Source organism: Hirundo rustica, chromosome 6 (genome assembly GCF_015227805.2).
Source record: "Hirundo rustica isolate bHirRus1 chromosome 6, bHirRus1.pri.v3, whole genome shotgun sequence".
NCBI classification, from domain to species: Eukaryota; Metazoa; Chordata; class Aves; order Passeriformes; family Hirundinidae; genus Hirundo; species Hirundo rustica.
The window spans coordinates 54,816,227-54,838,057 of NC_053455.1; the positions used below are offsets into that span (position 1 = coordinate 54,816,227).

At 39.3% G+C, this 21,831-nt stretch overlaps 1 protein-coding gene across 3 annotated transcripts in view; it reads right to left on the reverse strand.

Moving 5' to 3' along the window:
- MPPED2 (metallophosphoesterase domain containing 2) overlaps positions 1–21,831 on the reverse strand; it is a 103,267-nt gene that overhangs the window by 52,264 nt on the left and 29,172 nt on the right. For all 3 annotated transcript variants that reach the window (XM_040067461.2, XM_040067462.2, XM_040067460.2), the window contains exon 3: positions 13,560–13,741. In XM_040067461.2, the coding sequence (XP_039923395.1) occupies positions 13,560–13,741 (182 nt within the window). The remainder of the gene's footprint in view (positions 1–13,559; positions 13,742–21,831) is intronic.

Sequence of the window (21,831 nt, forward strand, 5' to 3'; positions counted from 1 at the left end):
GACAAGCTTTTGTTTCCCTTCGGAGTTCTACGGCTTCCTTAGCATTATTCTGACATAACTTGTCCTGGGGTTTGATCTCCGGCTCGTTTTGAACTTCACAGGCTACACTGTTATTGAAACACCTGGGTTTTTTTGAAACGTGGAAATCTTCACTGAAGTTTTAACAATTAATATATGACATTTCCTTAGTTTGAAATGGAATCTGAAGGTTTTGTTCAGTCTAACCTCAAAAGGGAAAAAAAAAAAAAAAAAAAGAAGAAGCCTCCAGATTTTGCAGCTCACAGCACTGCCAACTTTAGGTGTAAAAAGTCCCCCCAAATTGACTTTAAAATTATGAAATCTGAAACGCAAGCAGCACAGATTGCTTGCTAGTCCCTGGAAAGGCTTTCTTTTCAGGCTTTTAATTATGCAACCTAAAAGATTGAGCTTTCAAGAGGGAAAAAAAAAAAAAAAAAAAATCACATAACTTAAAATCAAAGGAGCTGGCAGCTGTTAAATTTCTCTTGAAATTTAGCAAATTCTGAGATACCACCCTACCTGGAAATCGCAATAGCCTTGTCTGTCCCTTTTCATTTTCACAAGTTCATCTTGCATTAATGGCACTTCCTGCTCCTGTCCCCTTTCCAATAGCAAAATAATACCTAAAGGACTCCCAGGTCTGTGCTGGTGCCATGAGCCCCTTCCGAGAGATCCTTTAAGGGAAATGGTGCTCACTTGGAAAATTATAAGTGATTTTCAGGAGAGAACATCTTTTGTCTGGCAGAGCTGAAGGGTGCTTCCCTAAACAGAATTAGCCTATATTAACAGTAACAGAGACACTTGCATCAACCCCCCGCAGTTCAGGGTCTGCAGTGCACGTGTACTGTATATACAGAGAAATACATCCTGTTTTGTCCAACAGAACTTTAGGTTCTTCTCTTGCAATCAAGATCTTAATGAACCAGGGCTGACAAATTTTAGCAATTTTAGCACATTGTGTGCTTTCAAATGGCTGTGACCTTGAACTCCAAATACTAAGGCTGAGAGCAGGAACTAAAGCTCTGCCTTCACAGCGCCAGCAGGGCTAGATAGAAACATCTTTCCTGGACTTAATTTAGACTTAATTGAAAAGAAACATTTTTGGTTACTATAACATTAGGCTAAAACATAAAAATGAACCCTAATACTAACTAAATCTAAGAAGAGAAAGGCGTCTCTCTTTCAAAATTTTCAAAGCATTCTCTCTAAATGCATCACAGATCAATTTACATGGTACTTTTGCCAATAAGCAAAACAAAATCACAGGTTCCAATTGGCTTAACTCATATTGGAAAGCGCGAAAGCAAATGCTAGAAAATGCAATTACTGCAAACAAACTCCATTTTCTCCACTCAGGAGGGAATTTCAGAGAACATTTTATTGCCCTCAAATAATATTTCTAAAGGCATCAATACACAATTCTATTTTCTTTTCAGAGCCCCCCACACCATATAACCTAATCCTCCATAAAGAAATTCACCAGATTTTGAAATAATATATTGGTTGTTGATATTACCTTGTGCACACACATACTGTATCAATTTAAATTATTTTTCTCCATGAATCTTAAGAATATAAAAACCAACTTCCACTGCCTGACACAAACAGATCTGGACCTATTTCCCATAACATACCCTTTATCTCTGTAATCTACAATTCCAATTAAGTCTTTCTTTGCCCCCCTAAAATAAATGAATAAAAGCTGCCAAAAAAGGAGGTCATTTTGAGAAACAATTATACAGAAAGTAATTAAGCTAATCATGATTATCACAGACAATGTCTTGGTATTTTAATGCACATGGATTTTCACACTGCAAAAGGCCAGGGAAAGCTAAGGACAAGATTTTCCAGAAAAAGTGAAATCTTTATTTAAAAAAGAAAAACAAGGTTTGAATTCTTCACTATTTAGTGAAAGAAATGAAAATTATGAGTGCAGGGCCCAGATCTAGATTCTGCCCCAAATTCTTCTACCTTTTTGACAGAGACCTTTAAACAATCAGCAGAACTTCCTTTTCTGCCCAGGACTGACCAGCACACACTCCCGCTATCAGGATCCTTCTATCTTAATATGAACAAATAAATGCACCAACCAAGGAAACATATGATTGCCAAAACATTTTCCTGTTTCCCAAGTCTTTGAGCTAGTTCCCATTATTTGTTTTCTCATTTTTAGAAACAAGTCTCTGAGACTTACAAATGCACAAAGCAGTAGGACATCACCTTCCTCTGTCTTGCAGCCCAGTCAGTATTTCTGAAAAAAATCCCTTCAGATATCTCCTTTTTCCTGTATTCCAAGAAGGTGTTCAGAGTATTTCTTATGAAGAGAAAAATCTCAAAATACACAAAGAAGCTTCTAAAAACTATTTTCTTTCTATGATACATTATATTCTACATAACTTCTTGATTTATACCTGGAACTGAAATCCTTCCTTTAAAATTATGATTTTTGAGTATATTGTTGGTAAACTACAAAACATACTGGGGTTCATAATTAACCAACTATCAGTACCAGTGTTAAGTGGATAAATATCCATAATGGTAAGAGGAAAGAGAAAAAGCAGAGATAGCAAGAATAATCACAAGGAAAATAAAGAGAAGAAATAAGATAAAGTGGTTTTTTTTAAATATCCCAAAGGCTTTAAAAGCATGAACTACTGCCTAAAAGCAGGATGACAGATTTTTAATAACTCTGAGAATGTAACATTCTCCAGTGTGCTAAAGCTATTAGCTGCTTTTGAGATTTCACCCTGTGATCAAGGCTTGCGCTTTTATTTGTAAACATGAAAGGATAAGAAGCAAGTTTGATATTCAAAGGTAATTTTAAACATATTTTCACATGGCAATGTTGATGCTTGTTGGGAATTGTTTCCTCCTTTTCTAAGTTGGAAAGGCAGAAGTCAAAAGCTTGAGCTAAACTCCACCTCTAGAGTCCCACATGCAAGTGACAGCATGGATAGTACTGTGTTCCAGAACCACCTCCATGGCTCTTTTCTGAACTCTTTGTGGAGGATAGAACACAAAGAGAAAGTGCACAGAGAATGCAAACAGAAATTACAGTCAACTGAAATACTCAGGCAGCACTTTAGGAACCTCCATCATTATTCTCTGAATCCCATGTTTAAATTTATTATTCTAAATAAAGCTAAACATTCCATTATAGTCTTTCAAGATGAACTTGGATACCAGGAATCTCCTGAGTCCCGTAAGGAAATTCCTTTTAATAACCCAGCTCACAGAGAGGTTTCTTAGCTACTAAGAGAGACAACCAAATCACTCTAGCTGTATCATGTTATTTACAAGGAGCTGAATTCCTCTTACGCAGGTTTTTTTTTTCCTGGCCATCTAGAATTCGCTGACCAGGAGCCACAGATCCCCTCCTTGTGAGTTTAAGTACAGGGACAAACACTAAATGCTAAAAGGAGAGAGAGAAGGAAGCTTGAAGCCTGAGAAAGGTTTAGTGGCGACTATGGATGTTGGCGACAGTGATTTTTGAGTTCTCTGTCTCAACCTTGCTACTGTGTCTTGCCACATCCTCTTTCCTACTGGCTTTGCAGAATTTGAAGTCCCAGTTTATTGGCTGTAATTTATGTTACAGCATCCCAGGACCACACAACAGACAGCTGAAATTCACACTGAAGTTTTTTTTTAAGAATCCAAATATTTGAATTTCATTGCAGAAAACTATGTGCTGAAATGCCTCCTAATTGTCCTTCCAAAGGCAGGACAAATCGGAAAAAATTAAAAACAGCGTATGTAATGTAAACTCCATTCTGCAACAGAGAGTGTGCACGCTTTTATTTGTGACAGAATTCAGGTAAAATTCTAAATCTTTCCTGCCCTCATTACAGGGAGATAGGCTCTCTGCTACTGCCATCTGTGCTCTTCAGTAAGGATAATTGTAAGCCACTAACCTAAGAGCGAAATGTTTTTAAATCAAGTCAAATGAATGTGTGAGATTTAGATTTATCATTGTGGATTTGAATTTACAGCAACATTTTCACAAGGTGCTGGAAAATCTGTATGATGAAAATCTGTACTTCAATACAGAGGACACTGAGAATTCTGGTCCACAAATAAATATTTCTCTGTTATTCAAAGCTATGGTTAATTGTTGGACCATGCAATTTTTCACTGTGTGCTTTCTGCAGAGTGGGATTTCTCTTGACTTACCTTTTTTAGCCATTTTTTCTAGCCTCTAAAACAAAAAATAGGATGAGAAACCTGCTGTAAAAAGCCATGATATGCAGACTAAGTTTTGCTGAATAACGCAACAACTACAGTGAACCAGAGCCAGTCATTAGGACAAAGCATTCAGAGAGCAGCTATTTCAGTCACTTAAGACAAAGGTAACAATTTATTCCGTATTTATTCTCCTTTCTGCTGCGGTTTTGCCCTCTCACCTCACAGGCAAGCATCAGTTTTCACAGCTGGTCTCATGGAAGCAGCTGTTTATGAATAGCTGTACTGCTTCCACTCTAACTGGACACACTCTGGTAACTCACTCCAGTGCCAGACCCCTTCCAACACCAGAGCAGAGGCTCTTCCTTCCCTTGTCCCCATGCAGGCTGGGTGCCCACCACAGCAAGGCATCCCCTAACGCCTTTCCCACTCCAGCTAATATCAGAGGATTGTAATTCACAGCAAGGAGGCAGCAAATGGGGAGTGGCGTTCTGTACAGTGTGGATTACTTTGCATGGGGATTTATGAGGGGACTCCAGGACCTTTATTCTCAAGACCACAAGTATGGCTACAGCTGCATTATTTTATTCCCAGTGACCACTGCAACTTGATGCAAGGACAGAGGGGAGCAGAAGGAGCGAATCCCTCCCTGCCACATTCAGGAGACATCTCCTGCACAAAGCTGCAGCAAACTTCATGTCTGCCTTGCAGCTTTTCTGCTCATCTCTCAGTAGTGATGGCAAATGCCAAGTGCTGCTGAGGGAGCAGGGAGCCTTCAGAGTAACATATGGGGGAGAGCAGCTCAGGGAAAAGTAAGGACATGTGGGTAATTTTTTATCATTTGCAGCTCTGTTTTAAACTAAGAACCCTTTGTGTTGGCTGGTTACACCAAAAAAATGTAATGGCAACATTCAAGAGAGAAGGAGCTACTGCACTCTGATACCCAGCCTCCCCTGTAATGTGAAAGCTTCTGGCTCATTAAAAAAGATGCACATAATTCTGAGTCTTCATGGTTCACTTACCAAAAATTACAGGAAATTTAAAGTACAGAGTATTCCCAAGCTCTCATTTCTTAATTCTATTAACTCAAGAAGAGATGAAGCTCTGGAAAAAGCAGGTGAAAAAGAGCCGGTCCAGTACTTTATATCCCTGTGCTCTCATTTGTCTCCCTCCTCTTTGTAGCCTCCATCCCGCCCCCAGTTTGATGTTATTTTGTTCTCCCGTGTTGGTTTTCCACGGCCTCTCTCCATACACTGCTGTCCCCTGGTGTGCTGCTTTCTTCCTTCTCCCCTAAAGGTACCATCAGTAGCCAGAGAAGGTTTGGTGACTGTCACCTCTCAGCTGGGGTGCAGGACAAGAAAAGAGACCAGAACAGCTCAGTGAAGTGAGGCATGGGAATGAGCTGAGCCTCAAAGCCATCACAAGTCCTGAGAAACTGCCCTCCCAAAGCTGTGGAAGGGCCACCAGGATCCAGCCATCCCGTGAGCCCAGCGCTGAGCCCAGCCTGGTGTCATGGGGTCTGGCAGCACAGAGGGTCCTCCCAGCCTCGGACCAGGGCTGAGGATGCTGCCGGTGGCTCTTGTGGCCACCCTACAGAGCAGGTGCCATTATTCACTGCCATGCCCAGGACAGGGCAGGACAAAGAAAACAAAAGTTCCTTTAGCTCTGGGAAAAGGGGTTCTCTTCTTTTTCTCCCCACCAGCAGTGCCCACAACCATAACATCTTCCCCCAAAACCAATATACTACTCCCTAAATACGGGCAACTAAGGTTTGAAGGTCTCCTAGCAGGCATGACAGGGGAGGATGGGATTTGTGGTCTCTCTTTCACAGCCCTTTTGTGCCAAGACACATCATTCAGATGCAGGATTTGCCCAAGCTCCAACACTCAGCCCACTGCAACAAGAGGGTTAATTAACAAGCTACGCAGGCTGGTTATAGCCAGCAATAAGCAGCTCTCTGTTTTTCTTTAAGAAAAAAAGAAGTCAGTAATTCTTGGAACATTTATTAAACCCCTAGTACAGGCAATTACTGTAAGATAAAGGTCTGCCAGTCTTGCATTACCATAAATTGCTGCATGTTGCTTTTCCACGGCACAGTAACGTCCACAACCAGTGTGAATAAATGCTAACGTTTGAGTTTTAAGCTTGATTCAACCCCCTCAATTGAACATTTTCAGCAGGTCTTCACTTTCAGTGCCTGTTGGGCCACAAAAAAATTATACAACCAAAAAAAAAAAAAAAAAAAAAAAAACAATCCAGGTTGGTATTTTATTGGTAAGACTGTTTTGTTTAAGGTAATCTCACATATTGCCTAACTTGCAGAATGGAAAAGAAAAAGGCAGGGGGGAAGCACAAAACCCAAAGATCGTTCCTGCTGTCTACTAGGTTTTGTAGTCACATACAACATAAAAAAAACAGTGGCAATAAAAAAAAAAAAAAAATAAAAAAAAAAAATAAAAAAAAGGCTTTGTAATAGACAGAACTCTGCCAACCAGCTTTAAATTGAATTACACAGCCTGCTAATCTTTATGATGAAATAAAATTTCTTTGAACACTACACATTATACTAAAATCCGCAGTGCTTTCTCTCCAGCCTCAACCCCTCTTCGTTCACTGCAACTCCTCCACCCCGAAACCATTGTTCTTTCCAGCCTGGAATGTGATGCTCTACTAACAGAAAGACTTATTTTAATTAGCTATTGTTCATACACCGTGTGCACAGCGTGAAAATGTAGGAGAGAAGTATTTTTGCACTTTGTATTTTTGATGCAACATTGAATTTGCAAGTGAAAAAATAAACTGTGGATGTACAAAGAATCCATCCTTCGACTGCTCTCCACTGAAATCATTCTCATTACAATATGTGGCTGTGGCAGCAGTACTGGAGGAAGAATCGGATGAAAATGTCTATAAAAGTTTCTGTTTGAGTGGCATTAGTTGTTTCATGCCTGGTCAATACAGCAACCATAAATCTCTTTTCTGTTTCAAAGTGGATTTGCGGGAAAGGGGGAATTGAAAGGAAGAATTATTTGGGGTTTTTTATAAATTTAGTTTAGTTATAGCTTGTTATAAGAAACCTGATCATCCCCTCCCCCCTTCTAAGACAACATTAGCAGCCCAGGGAAGCAGATCCAAGAAATGACCAAGCAATTATTGTGATTGAAAATCCATTGAAGAATTGTGCAATAGTTTGCAGTGCTCACTGGCTCCTTTCTTTCATTGAAAATTACCAAATGAATATATTAGTTTTAACTTATAAAGAGCTACTCTCTCCAGAACATTATTCTCTTTGAAAGCACATTTTACCTCAGCCAAGTTTTTAAATGGCTGTCAAATAACACCTTTATATTTGGTTTGACTGACCGTGGCAATTTGTAAAGAGAATTTTATACTTTAGTAGCAAACACAGTTTAAAAACCCTCCATTTCTCTACAGACCATTAGGAGATAGCAAAAATAGATTTTTGAGAAATCTCTTTAAGAAGAATTGCCAGGAATAACAAGAGCAGAACAAAAAAGAACTGATCAGATATAAACGATCTTACACTGCTCCTCAGGCATAAATTCCATTTTAGTCGGTGGAAATTTTACTACCTCAGCATTCATTTTATCCAATTGCTTCTATTTTACCTTCTAAGTTACACTTTTGGGGTTCTGCTTCCCACAAAGCAACTACTACCTGACTTAGAGTGGAGGACAAATATGAAGAAGCAGCTATAAAAACCATGGCACAAAAGGAGAATTTTGTACTTTTTCCTACTTTTGTTTTCACATTGCACAATAGATTGCTACATCAAGAAAAATTATCTAGCCTTTACCAAAAATCAATATGTTTGTATTTTCCCCACTACTTTATAAATATAATAAAATGAAACATTCAAACTACTTTGGTATTCTCTGAGAAGAAAAAACAAAGATAAAAATTAGTAATAATATATCATAAAAAGGTATATGGAAATAAAAGCTGAGCACTGATTATTAATTCAGGCAAGCCATATGGGAATTGAAAACTAAGTACAAATGGGAATTTAACCATGGCATTAAACACAGTAGGAGTCAGAACAAAAGCAAAAGAAATGTTCTTAAGTGGTAACGTGGTAATAAACCCTAAATAACTTCTTCTAGGAAGAAGTCTTTTAAAACTTTATAGTAAAGACAGAGTGTGATACCTAACCCAGAAAACTACTAAATCAGTAAAAACTCACAAGTCCTCAGCACCAGCTCAAGCCCTAAAAATATCTCCATCCCAGGAGATGCCTAAGGAAGCTCCTCACCAGGGCCATCACAGAAGACAGAGTTGCTTCCAAAATTGAACTAATACATTTTCCAGAGAGTTGCTCGCCTCTCTCCCAGAACAGCTGTGCAAAACTCACACGTACTTCCAGGATTAAAGCTACCTCAGCATTTTCTTTCACTTGCAATGAATGCAATTTTTTTGTCAAGTGCTCAGAGTTTTGTTCATCAAAGTGGTATTTTATGTTTAGTCAATTATTCATTCTAGCTATAACAAGTAGAGCAATATAGAGTTCAAAATTCGCTCCAGATGGTAAAAACACAAATCAGAAATAAATCAATTTATAAAAAAGGAAGAGATTTGGTTTTATTGCCATAATTTAACTTTAAAATATTCACAAGCTTCCTTCTGGTTCTAAATTACCCCAGAATACTTTGAGCTAATACCGCTCTGAATCTGGAGAAATTTAGAACTTCCTGGTTTGTTTTTTTATAAAATAGTGTGATGTCAGATGCCAAAATAATTCACATCAGAAATATACTTTTATAAAGCAAAAGACCTCAAGAACAAACACTTCATCACACTGAAACTGTTCTCAGTGTACATTAGTAAAAGCAACACACTTACTCTAAACCCTAAATGAGCCATGCCTAGAGAGGAGATGAAGCCAGATAACTAAGCCAGACCAGAGAGATTGAGAAGGATAAAAGTAGAATGTGACCCTGCATTTTTAAATAGTCATAAGAAAAGCGCTTGATCTTACTATTATACTATTCTGGTATGGTTTCTTTTTTTTTTTTTTTTTTTTTTTTTTCAAATTAAATTACGCTATCTTCAATATCAAACACATTCTGGCAGGTGTCTGGCTTAACAGTTTTGAATATAATTTCAAATTTCCACAGCATTAATGCATAAATTTAAGTGTAGACTGGAACCAAGTGTCTGTCCATAGTTCTGAGAGCAACACCACATTTACATTTTATCATCTATTCCATGTAACAACCAGCAATTCCAAGGTGATGCTGCTATTTTCAATTACTAATAGTCACACAAAAATGAACTTTAAAATAATTGACAATATTTTGCTGAGGACCACATCCGCAGTTGCAGAGTGTAACAAGAAAACCTCTGCATTAAAATTATATAATCATTCTTTTCTTCTCACTTCAAATAACATGATCACGGAACTACAGCACTGGGGGGAAAAAAGCTCATTTTTTTTAGCTCTAGCAACAGTGTTTACACTAGAGGCAAGCACATATTACAGGTAAAGAAATACTGCCCTGTACAAACCCATACGTATTTGGCCACTAAACAGTTCACAAAGTTTTTGCAGTCATAATGCCAAAGAAATTAAAAGAAATAAACATTCAGAACAAAAGCGAGACTTCAAAAACATGAAACAAGTTGCAAAATCATAGAACAACTCAGGAAAAACCCAGCTAAATTCAGCTTTCAGCTCCACAGAGACAATAACCAGCAGTAAGGTCACCTACTGAATTTACCCAAGTGTACCACTGCAAGATTTTGCCTAGCTTGTGCAGTAATATTCTTTATAATAAAAACCTTGCATGGGGGGACAAACAAACAAACCAGAACCAAAAAAAATGAACACAGTATGATAACTAAACAAAAAAGTACAAAATGGGCTATTTGAGAAAAAATTTCTGAACTGAATTCAAATTACTCACGCAAGCAAGGATGTGCACAATCAGGCCCATAGTAAGTGAGCAAAATAAACATATCAACTCATTAAAGATCTATCTGCTTGAATTTATCTTCGCTTTCTCTTCAGTTCTTATGAGTTATTCAATCACTTTCCATCACCCAGAAAAGGAAATATTGCACTATGAAGACAGAGCTATAATTAGATATTCTTCTATTTCATTTCGCATATATGACTGAATGAGAATGGATGGGAAAAATATGAACAGAGATAATAATAGTAAGTTGAAACATTCAGTAAAAAATATATTTGGCACAGAATAACATCTCAATTCTTCCTCAGCACATAATGCTGTGTTTACTGCAAAATTATTTAAGTTAGTATACAAGATTTTTAATGAAAACAATTATAAATTTAAAATAACTGTGTTTAAAGCATTTAATAGTCCCTAAGGTCAAGTGATTACAGCAGTTACAAGACCCAAGGGACATGTTCACACCAAAACAAAGTGAATAAATTACCTCAGCCAGTGTATGTAATCACTAAGTGACCACAGAGGCTATTCAATGTATAAGCCCAGATGACTTCCATGCAAAACCAATAATGAAAATGTAACAGCCAAAGGGAAAAAGCATTTAACTAGCAAAAGTTGCTGGTAGGGCTGAGAACTTGGAAGAGTGAGAAAGAGAGTGAGAAAGAAGAGTGTGGGAAACAAGTTCCATGGCTTGGCTGTGGAGACAAGGAAGAAGGATGAGCATTGATAAAATGGACAGACAAGATGCTGAACAGTTTTTTCCCAGGTGAAAGACCCAAATTGTTGCAGAGGGATGCAAGACTCAAGAAATAAAAAAGTGCAGAGCTTTAAGGTCTGTTTTTATGTGCTCTTAGCCCTGTATAACTCTGGCATTATGTAATGCCCAATGAAGTATAAGCAAGGCAGGAGCTCAGAATAATCATCTTTTAACTTTCCCCTTGGCTTTACTGACAGGAAAAATTATGGACAGTTATTGTGTTTTACTTATCCCATGATATAATTCTAATGGAGGCAAGACTCTGTTTTTTAGCACAGTAGGTAAGATAAGCTGCAGAATGAAATCCAGCTTTGATCTGGCTTCTCTCCCTCATGACATAAATGATACAGATGCCTTGTCTCCATTGCAGCCTCACAAAACAATTGCCAGTGGGGAGAACCAGACCCATGAAAGACAGAAAAACATTTTTCTGTAAGGACCACCTTGTATTTGATGGCAGCTCTCAGTGTGTAGCTTTGGAATACGGTTCCTACCAACTATGGTGAAAAAAAGATGCTACTGAGGAAGCACAAGGAATCCTGCTTGCTCCTGCCTGCCACTGGTACATATTTTTTTTTTTAACTATGGCACATCATTACCTCACATCCTTGAAGGTTATTAAACCTTCACAATACACACAGTAAATAATAACATAGTAAATGGTAAACCACAATTAACACATTTTGCAGATAGGAATCTGAAGAGAGGCAAAAGGACATGCTTGACTTTTTGATCTGTGTTTTGATTCCTGGTGGTTTGATTCCTGGTGAAGATGCACTGAAGCAAGTATTCACCAACATTCGCAAGGGTGAATTAATTTGCTGTGTTGCCCTGTGCCAGGAACCTAATAACTGGTATTGCCATAGATCTATGAGAAAATGCAAGCGGACTTTTCTGCATGTAAAAAAATATTTTCTCTGTATCTGAAATATGAAAGCCTGAGGCCAAAGCCAGCAGGCCCTCACACAGTTAAAGTCTCCAATTTCAGTGAAATCTGCTGCTTTCTCTGATAAATGCTATATTGTCTTCTATAAGAATTATGCATATATGCGAAGAAAGCCCCCTAGAAAATTATTGAGGCTGGAACACAACCTATTCAAAGGCTTATAATTCTTCTGTTGGGAATATTAAGCCAAGGACCTGTGTGCTAAAATAATATCATCATGAACCCCCTGTTAGAGACAACAAATGCCAAGTGGCTGCCAATACTGCATGATTCCCCACAGAAGGGTGAAAGCACCCTGGCAGATTATCTGGGCTGGCTTAATGCAGCACTGAGTGTTTTCAAATATTGGCCACAGGCTCTGGCTGTATCAAAACAGCCTCTGTGAAATTATTCAAGGGCCAAAGAGGAACTCAGGTGGCCAGATACTGCCCTTAGCAATCCACTCAGGGAGATCTGTGCTCTCCAAAAGGCAATTCCTCTTCTGGAGCTGCAATTACATGCCCAGAAAAAGGATAGTTTTGAGCCTATCAAATTTAGTCACTTTCTAGAAATAAGAACAATAAAACTAAGTTACAGCGGTATGATTAGAAAGCTCCACTCCCACATGTGCAGCAGGAAAAACACTCATTAAAATAGGGTTGTGGAAATCAGAGGTGGTCAGGTAAAGAGAAGAGTGTGAAGGAAAAGCAAAGAAGGATGTCAAGACACATAATGTAAAAGTTCTTCTATTTAAAATTTCTTTTGTAAATCCGAATGTTCCTTACGTATCTCTTGAAGGGTCAGCCAAGGAACTCCAATGCAATAAAATGATTCCATTAAAGGCACGTAGAGATGCTGCCATCACACAGCAGGCAAGAGAGTGCAGTAAAGCCTGATGACAAAGCTATGCTTTGAAATATTTTTTTATATAATGCTGTAAATTCATTCTAATGTTTCTTGAAAATCAGCTGCTCAAGTCACCTTCAGCTCTGGGTATTTCTAGAGTAAGAGGTGACCTGGCAGTGCACAACCACCCTGCCAGTGGCATTTACAACAGGAGCTTCCTGCACAAGTTCCCCTCTTTCATTTTGGTTTTCTGCTATTGCTGTTTAATTGCCCTCAATTCTATCAATATGCTGTCAGGGCACTGCTGTCAAATACAGCAGAATATGAAAGGCATTCTACGAAAGAGATGCTGACTGCCCGCGATCAAAGTTAAAATGTCAGTGCTCCAACTCAAAGGGGCAAGCACGTGAATATCACCCCCAAAAATATTCTCCTCTTCCAAACAATATTATTGATTCTGTCAGGCTGTATTGTGGGAAGAAGGACTTTCATCATTCCCAAGTATGTTGTAACTTCCAGCGCTGCTGTAAGTTACAGTGAGCCCAAAATACAGTGAGCAGAAGTTTTGGCCGTGGATACAAAACTCCCCAGCATCTGCCAATGGGACACTGTATCCTTTGTATGAGGTGCCACCACCTCCTCAGCACTCCCAAAGGGCTGCGCAGCTCTTGTCGTGCAATGACAGAATCTTTTCCCCAGGGTAATGCAGAAATACAGCAAAGTCTCTAAATTTGTCTTAATTAACAGAATTATACTGAGGCTAGAAACAGCACATCACATGAAGGCAAGTGAAGTAAGGGTGGGGGGAGAATTTCGAGTGCCCTAATTCAATTAGGAGGCAGTGACTGACACTTGGACAGGAGAGGTTAATTGGGGTCACCAAAACGCAGTAATTCCTTACCTAACCAGTCATTAAACTTCTTGACCTCTGAGGGCAGTCCCAGCTCGGTGAAATCGCCCGTGTGAAGAAGGATGTCCCCATAAGGCATCTGGATGCCATCTGTTCTGGAGTGCGTGTCTGAGACGCAGACAAAGCGCGTGTGGCCCGCTGGTTTTGGAGTGTCATATGGGATAGGGTCGACCCTAAAGCAGACACAAAGATCTCGTAACAGTCACAAGGTTAAAACCCTCACATCCATTATTTCAGATATCAGCACACATCTCTCTCCACAAAAGCAGCCACACATCCGTTGACACACACCATGCTCTGCCAACAACCTTGCCAAAAACCCAGGAGGGACCGCAGTGCCGCTTAAAAACTTACCTGGTAAGGAAAGGAGGATTAAAATACACACAAGACACAGCCACTTCCTGACACTGAAGTATACTTAAACATTGGAAAAAATGGATTTAGGAGGCTTTGAATTCAGATGTTTTACATCCTGTGCCTTACACATGAGCAGGTACAGGGGCCATGAAATAAGAAGTCTCACAGGTGGGCCAGGAACAGGCTCTCACCTGAGCTTAGCAGCTGACTTTGTTCAAGGGCATATATACTTGTCCTAGGGTGACTTTATGATGCTTGTATCCCCAATCATTTGTTCTGTTTATGTTGGATATCGCGTTCTGTACCTTAAAGACTGGTTCTGAGAGCAAGGCAGGGAGAAAGAGATGCGCACACTTTGTCATCAGGAACTGCGCTTGCTCCTACACATTCCGCTCCTGGACTGTGTGTCTGCAGCACAGACAGACAGTGGGACAGAGATCTCCTCTGCTTTTAGCTGGTTTTAGCTAGCTGAGGCAGAGAAGTTCCCTGGACTGTTTTCTTTCCTTTTTCTTGGGACTGGATAAAGCTGCTCTGGACTGAAAACCCAGAAGAGCACCGGGAGCTCACACCCATGGCCCACCGGCATTTTCCGGTGCTGGAGGGATCAGTGAGAGCGAGCTGAGCTGCACTCACAGCAAGGACTTTCTTAGTTTTGCCATCTCTTTTCAGAGCAGCAAGAGGTTTTATTGTTCCATATTATTCATTTTTTATGTTTGTGAACATTTTGCTTGCTGAATAAACAGTTTTTTCTACTTTTCTCCTATGGAAATTTTGTCCTGGACCAGTTAGGGGAGGGGCCACTTTAATCTGCTTTCTAGAGGGATCCCATTCAGAGGTTTTCTCCTAAATTTGCCCCAAACCAGGATAATACTCCTGCAGATTCCAGCTCAGAGTATTTGTTTACACACAATAAAGTACATTCAGGGGTGCTTTGATGAAGGCTGGAAACTGCAGAATCAAGTCTACTGACACCTTCCTAAACTCATACAAAATCCTGAGCTTGTCTTTCCAGAATCTATAAAGTCAGGAACTGATGTGCTATTACACTAAGCAACCACATATAATTTTTTTTTTCTATAGCAATGCTAAAAATCTAGTTCAATTGGTTATTTGCAAACTACATTTGGTAATTTGATCTTATCAACTACCTGTGACCCATCACAGAAGTCTGGTCATTTGGGTTTTGGTCACTTTTTTTTTCTTTTTTTCTAAGCAGAATAGGGAAAAATAATAGGTAAGAGAAATGCTTTATGCATACTTAGTGGTTAGAAGGTCTAATTTGTAACAGAATAAATTAAATACAAAAGGCAACCCATTGCCTACTTTGGAATAGCAATTATTTCTCTGCAGAGTTACCATAATTTGATTTGCTCAACGCTTGAATAGCACAGCATCTGGATTAGTGCCACAGAAAATCCCATCCCAATTTCACAAAACTTCAACTCATTCCATTGATGTGCCACTTTGATCATGGTTAGAGCTTAGCTTCAGCTAGAAATGTTGAGGTATTTAGGAGTTATGTCAGAATAATAGTCCACTTACATCTCAAATTAGCAGGCTAGTGAAAGCAAGCTCCACCTACTTTAAAGCACCCAAAATAATGCTATTCTAAGATTTACTTGGACAAACTGGCACAACAGGCATTCAAAAATCGATGCCTGAAAGTAAAAATAAAATTAAACAGGTTTTATTAGTTTTGCTCTCCACACTGAAAAGAAAAAACAGTAGACATCAGTGTGAATTTGCTTGTCCTAAACCCCCACAGTTATAATGAGGTGTATGGTCAGTAATAGAAAATAAAACACAAACCTTAAGAAAATACTGACTTTTGAAGTACTACTTTTGTTTACTGAACTATAAACTAAATTAGCATTTAGTTTTCACTCTACACTGAACTGTGTGTAAAATTCTACCAGTGACTTGAACTTTAGCTCTCTGCATAGGTAAGAAAGACCAGAAGCATCCCCCAGGGTACAAATCAGTTCTGTGCTCTGGGGAGTTTTAAAGTGGTTCCAGAAAGCAGATTCCATATGGGTACGTCCTGGTCTCCAGTGGAAAACTGTCCCTGAGAATGCACTTACTAACAAGTTTTTACTGATTTAATTTTGTTAGATTTTTAAAAATTATATTATATTAATTATTTAGTATATTTGTTAGAATATCCACAGCTAAAATATTAGAGGGGGAAGCAGTAGGGGGGAGATACTTGTTAGAATGTATTTTCCTAGGTGCCATAATTAGGTCTTTCCAATCAATCTGTATTTACCATTAAAGTACCATACCTCATTGACATGGGTCACTGAATTAATTTCCAAAATTCAGGCTCTCCAAGATGATGCTTATTTTAAAAACAGATTCTGCTACCAGCTGGACTGGAGAGAATTTGGTAGATAACTCTTTTTGGGGGTTGGTATTGTACCTCCTGTTCCACCCAAAGCACCAGGTACAATTACCTGAGCCATGCAACTGGTTAGCACTGCAGAAACCCATGACAAAAATCCAAGAATCGATGGATTTTTTTCCTCAGTAAGGGTCTGAAATTAATAAGGTTATTATTCCAGAGAAAAAAATTGAATTTGTACTGGCAAGCTGGGCAGAACTGCAATCAGAGGCCATAGTGCTTTTCTACATGGTGTCTTCCTTCCAAAATATGGGGGTTCCCAAATCAACATTTCCCTACTTCCGAGTGTGTTTACTCCAGACAACACAAAAAAAAATGAACACCAGCTTTCATCATCACCACAGAATTTGTTCAGAATATCTCTGCTTGAGCTATGACCAGCACTGCCTGCCCTGGGGAGTCCAATTTTGTTTGTATACAGAAGCTACGCTTTTGCTATTCTCTGCAGTTTGCAGCCAAACCAACCCTGTTCTGCTTGAGGCAACCCCTATTAGAGTATGACACTGACATCTGGTTTAGGATTTTTCTATTCATGCAATGACTTACTTACAAAAAATTCTATAATCAAAATTCATTAAGTCCCTGACCCTTCTTTCTCTTCTTTACAAACACTATGATGTTGCCAAGTAACCTTTTTTCTACGTCTTAGCTTCCTTCTCTTATTCAGTAACGCTTGCCTACTAAGTATTTGGAAGAGAGATACTGAAGGTTATTGTGCTCAGTCCACCCATTTATCTAACTCAAAATAGTCCTTCAATAGAAACTTAATAAAGTGGTGTTATTGCCAGTCCTAAAGGCTCAAGTTTTCTTTTCATCCACAGCTACAGCACGGCAAACAGCAATATGAGAGTCTCCTTTCCCACTGCGAAATCCCAAGGGGATTGGGCTCTGAAGGCAAGGCACTGCCCTTTCACAGCTCCTGGGGACACGCTGCTCACTAGCAGGTTCTGGGCTGTGAGCATCACCCGTTCTTCCTGGGCTCTGAGCTTCTTACAAACCAGCAGCTGGGGGTTACATGCTGGCATTGCTAAAACCTCTGTGACAGTTATGCATACGACCCTTACTGCAGTTCAACAGCAGATAAAACAATTATTTCAGCCCTGTCCACCACCATTCCGCTGAATCAGAGCACATACCTGACAAATTCAACTTATTCTTTACCTTTGCTCCAAAAACAGTACATCCAGCTAACTGAGACCCTCAAACACTTCATTTTTTTATTTTTTTTTTCAGTCTTCTTGATATGGCAGACTGAAACACTTTACAGATTATTCGATTACTGCATTTGGAACAGCATGCTCATAGAAAGATACAGTAAGAGATAATTCAGAATCATTTAAATGGTCATATATTAGGACTAATACAGTAATGGGGAAATAGAAAACAACGTAAGATATGTTGCACCTAGAAAATCAGGCACTGGGCTGTTTTTTAAAAAGTTTATGTAAGAGCCAGAATGAAATCCCATAAGGCAGTTGAGCAATGACTGCTTTGTGAGATCATGACAGTAATGTAAGATCTGTCACATTTAATGCATTTATGACAAGGGTTCAGGAATCAGAAGGGACAATGTAACCTTCATACACTTCTAGAAGAACCTTGTTTATCAGATAAATACTTGGCTTTACTAAACTGCCCTTACCACCAGTGGTTCTCACTGAGTCCCTCAGGTAGAAATCTCCAATCTGCAGTTCCTCACACACTGCATGGGAAAACAGCATTCACCAGGCTCTGATTTGGCTTGCTCAGGTGTCACTCAGCAGCCCCTTCCCCACACCCACAGTTACCACAGTACTTCCAAGGCAGTGAATCTGTGTGAGTCAGGGGCTGAGTGCTGCCCCTTGCCCTGCCAGCTGTGCACACAGCAGCCCAGTGCCGCTCCCTGGGACTGCTCCATCCTGGGGTTGTACCCTGTCCTCACCCAGCAGACAGCAAATTTCACCATGGCTTTAAAAGCGAGAGATTCAATAAGCAAGAATGAGCAACATACACGATATTGAGGGGGTTTGAACAGGTAGTGGGGGCTGAATTCAGGAACTCACAGAAGAGGAGCACCTTGGGCCTTCCACAGGCACAGGGGCAAAGGACTTGATTTAGGATGTCTTGCTAGGGAACAGACATGTTAACTGTGCATTTCAACCCAAGTCTACACCAGTTACTCATAACGATGTCTTATAAATCAGCAGCGTTGGAAAGCTCCCCTGAGACAGGCAGGGCAGTGCAGCCCTCCTACAGACACAGCTGCAGGCACAGCCACGCTGGGACCCTGCTTCAAAAAACTCAGGAAACACACAAGCACCATTTTCCTGAAAGGAGTCAGTTTTGATTGTAAAGGATAATTCTGCATGGATGAGTTCAAATGCTGAAAATAAAGGTCTTGGGCTGGGTTAGCCAGTCCTTGGGAATGCCCGGGGTTGGAGAGCCAAATCCCACAGACTGCCCTGCTCTCTCAGGTTTTGAGATATGCAGATTCCAAATACCCTCTTAGAGAAGATTCCCAAGAAACCAATTCATCCTTGAAGATGGAATAAAAATCTTAAAACATTAAGCCAGGCAAAATGTCCAGTTCCTAATGGCAAGTAAATCACTCAGATGAATGCAGCACCTACGCTGGACAAAACATTAACAGATGCTGAAAATGCCTCCTCCACCCCCACTCCCCACAACTCAAATCAGCATTATTCCTGCTTACGACCCACCACTCTGCAAGCTGGTTCTGCTAGCATTGCTACAGGTGAACAAGTCAGCAGGCAGCACAGAAAAACACGTCATTTTACTCTTCCTGGGCTCTCCAGATGCATGAATAGCCCCGTGACATACGGGCTCATGCCCTTCCTAGACTGGGTCACACCATACTCTGGCTTTTCATCTCAACAGTTACCCCACTGGCTGTATCTGTGACTGAATTTGTGGGTATGTTTTTTATGACATCTAAGTAAGTATTTGTTATACATCTATTTAAGCACGGTCTTCCAAGTCTGTGTGCCACATCAAATCTGTTCCCCTGGTTTTTCTGAGTTTTTTTTAAGGCCTTTTTGAATTTCATAAATGGAGTCAGATCTTTTCAGTTATTGTACAATATTAAGAGCAGTTTTCTACCTTTCCCACAGATGTAACATAAACAAATCCTATGTTTTTCATTCTCTGTCCTTTGTTTGCATATTTCTAACCTGAAAGCAACTGTAACTGACAATTGGTCTGGCCACTGAGGCTGAGGGGTGGAAACCCCAAAAAGCCAATCTTCTGCTAGACCCAGAAATGTATAAAAGTAAAAGAATAAACAAAGGGTCTCTTCTCTCCGCTCTCTCAGCTGGGAGCTGGATCAGAAGAACCTCTGCGAAAATCTCTTGTCTGCATGTGACTGCTTTGTGTGTCTCAGTGACACAAATCCATGTGTGTTGTTGCACTTACTCTGTTTTGGGAGTCACTTGGAGACATCCTAACTAGTAACTACTCTATATTTAAACATATCAATACAACTAGCTTTTCAGAAGCATCCTACTCGTACTTCCTGTGAATAGTCATCACTGCATTTATTTGCAGTTTAGCTCCCTTTTGTATGATTTCATACTCTTCTTGCAACTCCTGTTTTCAAAATTTGCAAACAAAATATTTCTTCAAAGAGCCAATTCGCTTGGTATGTTTATTTCAGCATTAAAATAAAAATATTTTCTGCAAAAACACTTTTAAAAGCTTGTTTCTTAGCACTGTTAGTTCCCCCTCCTCAGCTAAGGCAATGGAAGACAATTTTTTCGAAATGGGAAAACAAAAGCAATATACTTTCTATATCTTCAGGTTTTTCTTTCTCTGAATTCATACCTCTGCCTCTACACATGCTCCCTCTGGCATGGAAAATTCAGAAGAAAAGAATGGGTTTTTCTGTGAAAACTGCTTGCTACGGTGCTTAATGTATTTGTTTCTGTATCCAAGTCTCACAGCTTTGCTATGGTGTGATATTTGTTACCGCTCTTAGAGCCAGTCCCAAGTCCTGGAATAGGGCGACCATGTGAAACCTGTGGCGTAATTAATTTTGTTAAAATTTATCAATAACTCTCTCAGCTGAAGAAAAAAAAGCATGAGGTGCACCTGCATGCCTGGCAGCATCCACGAAATAGAATGAAAGTAAAAGAAGTGTAATTGTTCTTATTTAAAACAAACAAACAAAGCAAACCGCAGGACCATTAGGCCAACTTCATAACTCTCAACTGAGATTTTAAAGCCACAGACTAGAAGGGCTATAGCAAACTGTAAATGTGTCTACATTTTGAAACAAAAATTTAATATCCTAATTTACAAATCTTCAAAACATGAACACCAGTGCAGTGTCATTTAAGTTCCCCCATCAGAAAAACACTTACATGCCCATACACACATAGCTGATTTTGTGATACAACACATGCTGAAGACACAAAGCCAAATACTAATTTCCTCTCAATAAACAAAATTAATGCCAAAATATAGTACGGCTTTAGTTGGCCACTGTCAGCCTTTAATTGTTTAAATCATACATATTAATGCTTTTGTTAACTTGACTGTTTCCCAGTATGCTCAAACACCAAGCCAACATCTGGTTTCTTCTCTGACTGAAAACAAAGGGATAAAAATACCTTTCAACACTCTCACTGGTAGATTTTATTTGTCTAAGTGCACATATCTAGGAACAGACTACCCCAAATCTGCTAGGAAGCCCCACCTCTTCTGGATATGTACACCTCTCCATGTACATATGTCACCCACCAAAGCCTTAGAGGGTTCTGGAAACTGTAAAACAGAGGCCTGATATTTATTACAGAAATGGCATTAATTGTGTCTCGGTGCAATGTGGAAAAAAAAAATAAATTACATTTACAAACCCACAGGAGGATTCAATGCATCGCTCAGCAGCTTACTGCTAACGCTTCCAACAATTATAGCTGCAGGGAAATGATGGATCTTTTTATTACAAGTTCTGGAGCTGTTTTACTTCCAGTGAGATTTATGAGATTAAACAGAAAAGACCTATATTACCCACTGTCATCATTTGGGTAAATTTAAGAAAACTCTCCTTTATAAGGAATTTATAATAATATATCTTCTCAACCTAATTTAAACCTTAACTAATTAAGGGTCCAAACTCTGTTAACCCCAGATTCTGGTCAGTAATAAAACCAGAAAGAGCTAAAATCCAAATTTTTCATGGTGTTCTTTGAGGAGCAAATGGTCAGCTGGCCTTTTCTGAAGTACCTAACCTCTGTCTTTGATACTAATGGGAACTCAGAAATGAAATTGCTTGAGCATTTTTAAAAATTCTATTAACCATCCCTTTGCAGAAAAAAATCCTTTTAAATCAACAAAATACCTTCTAAAATTTAGCTATCAGTGGCTCTCCAAAGGTTAGAGAAGTAAAACAGAACTGAAATGTTTCAATATCAGTATCAGCATCACTCTAAGGCCCAGACAGAAGCTTCCTTTAAATAAAATAGTAAACCACTCTTATGCTGGTATGATTTCAATTAAAATTCATTA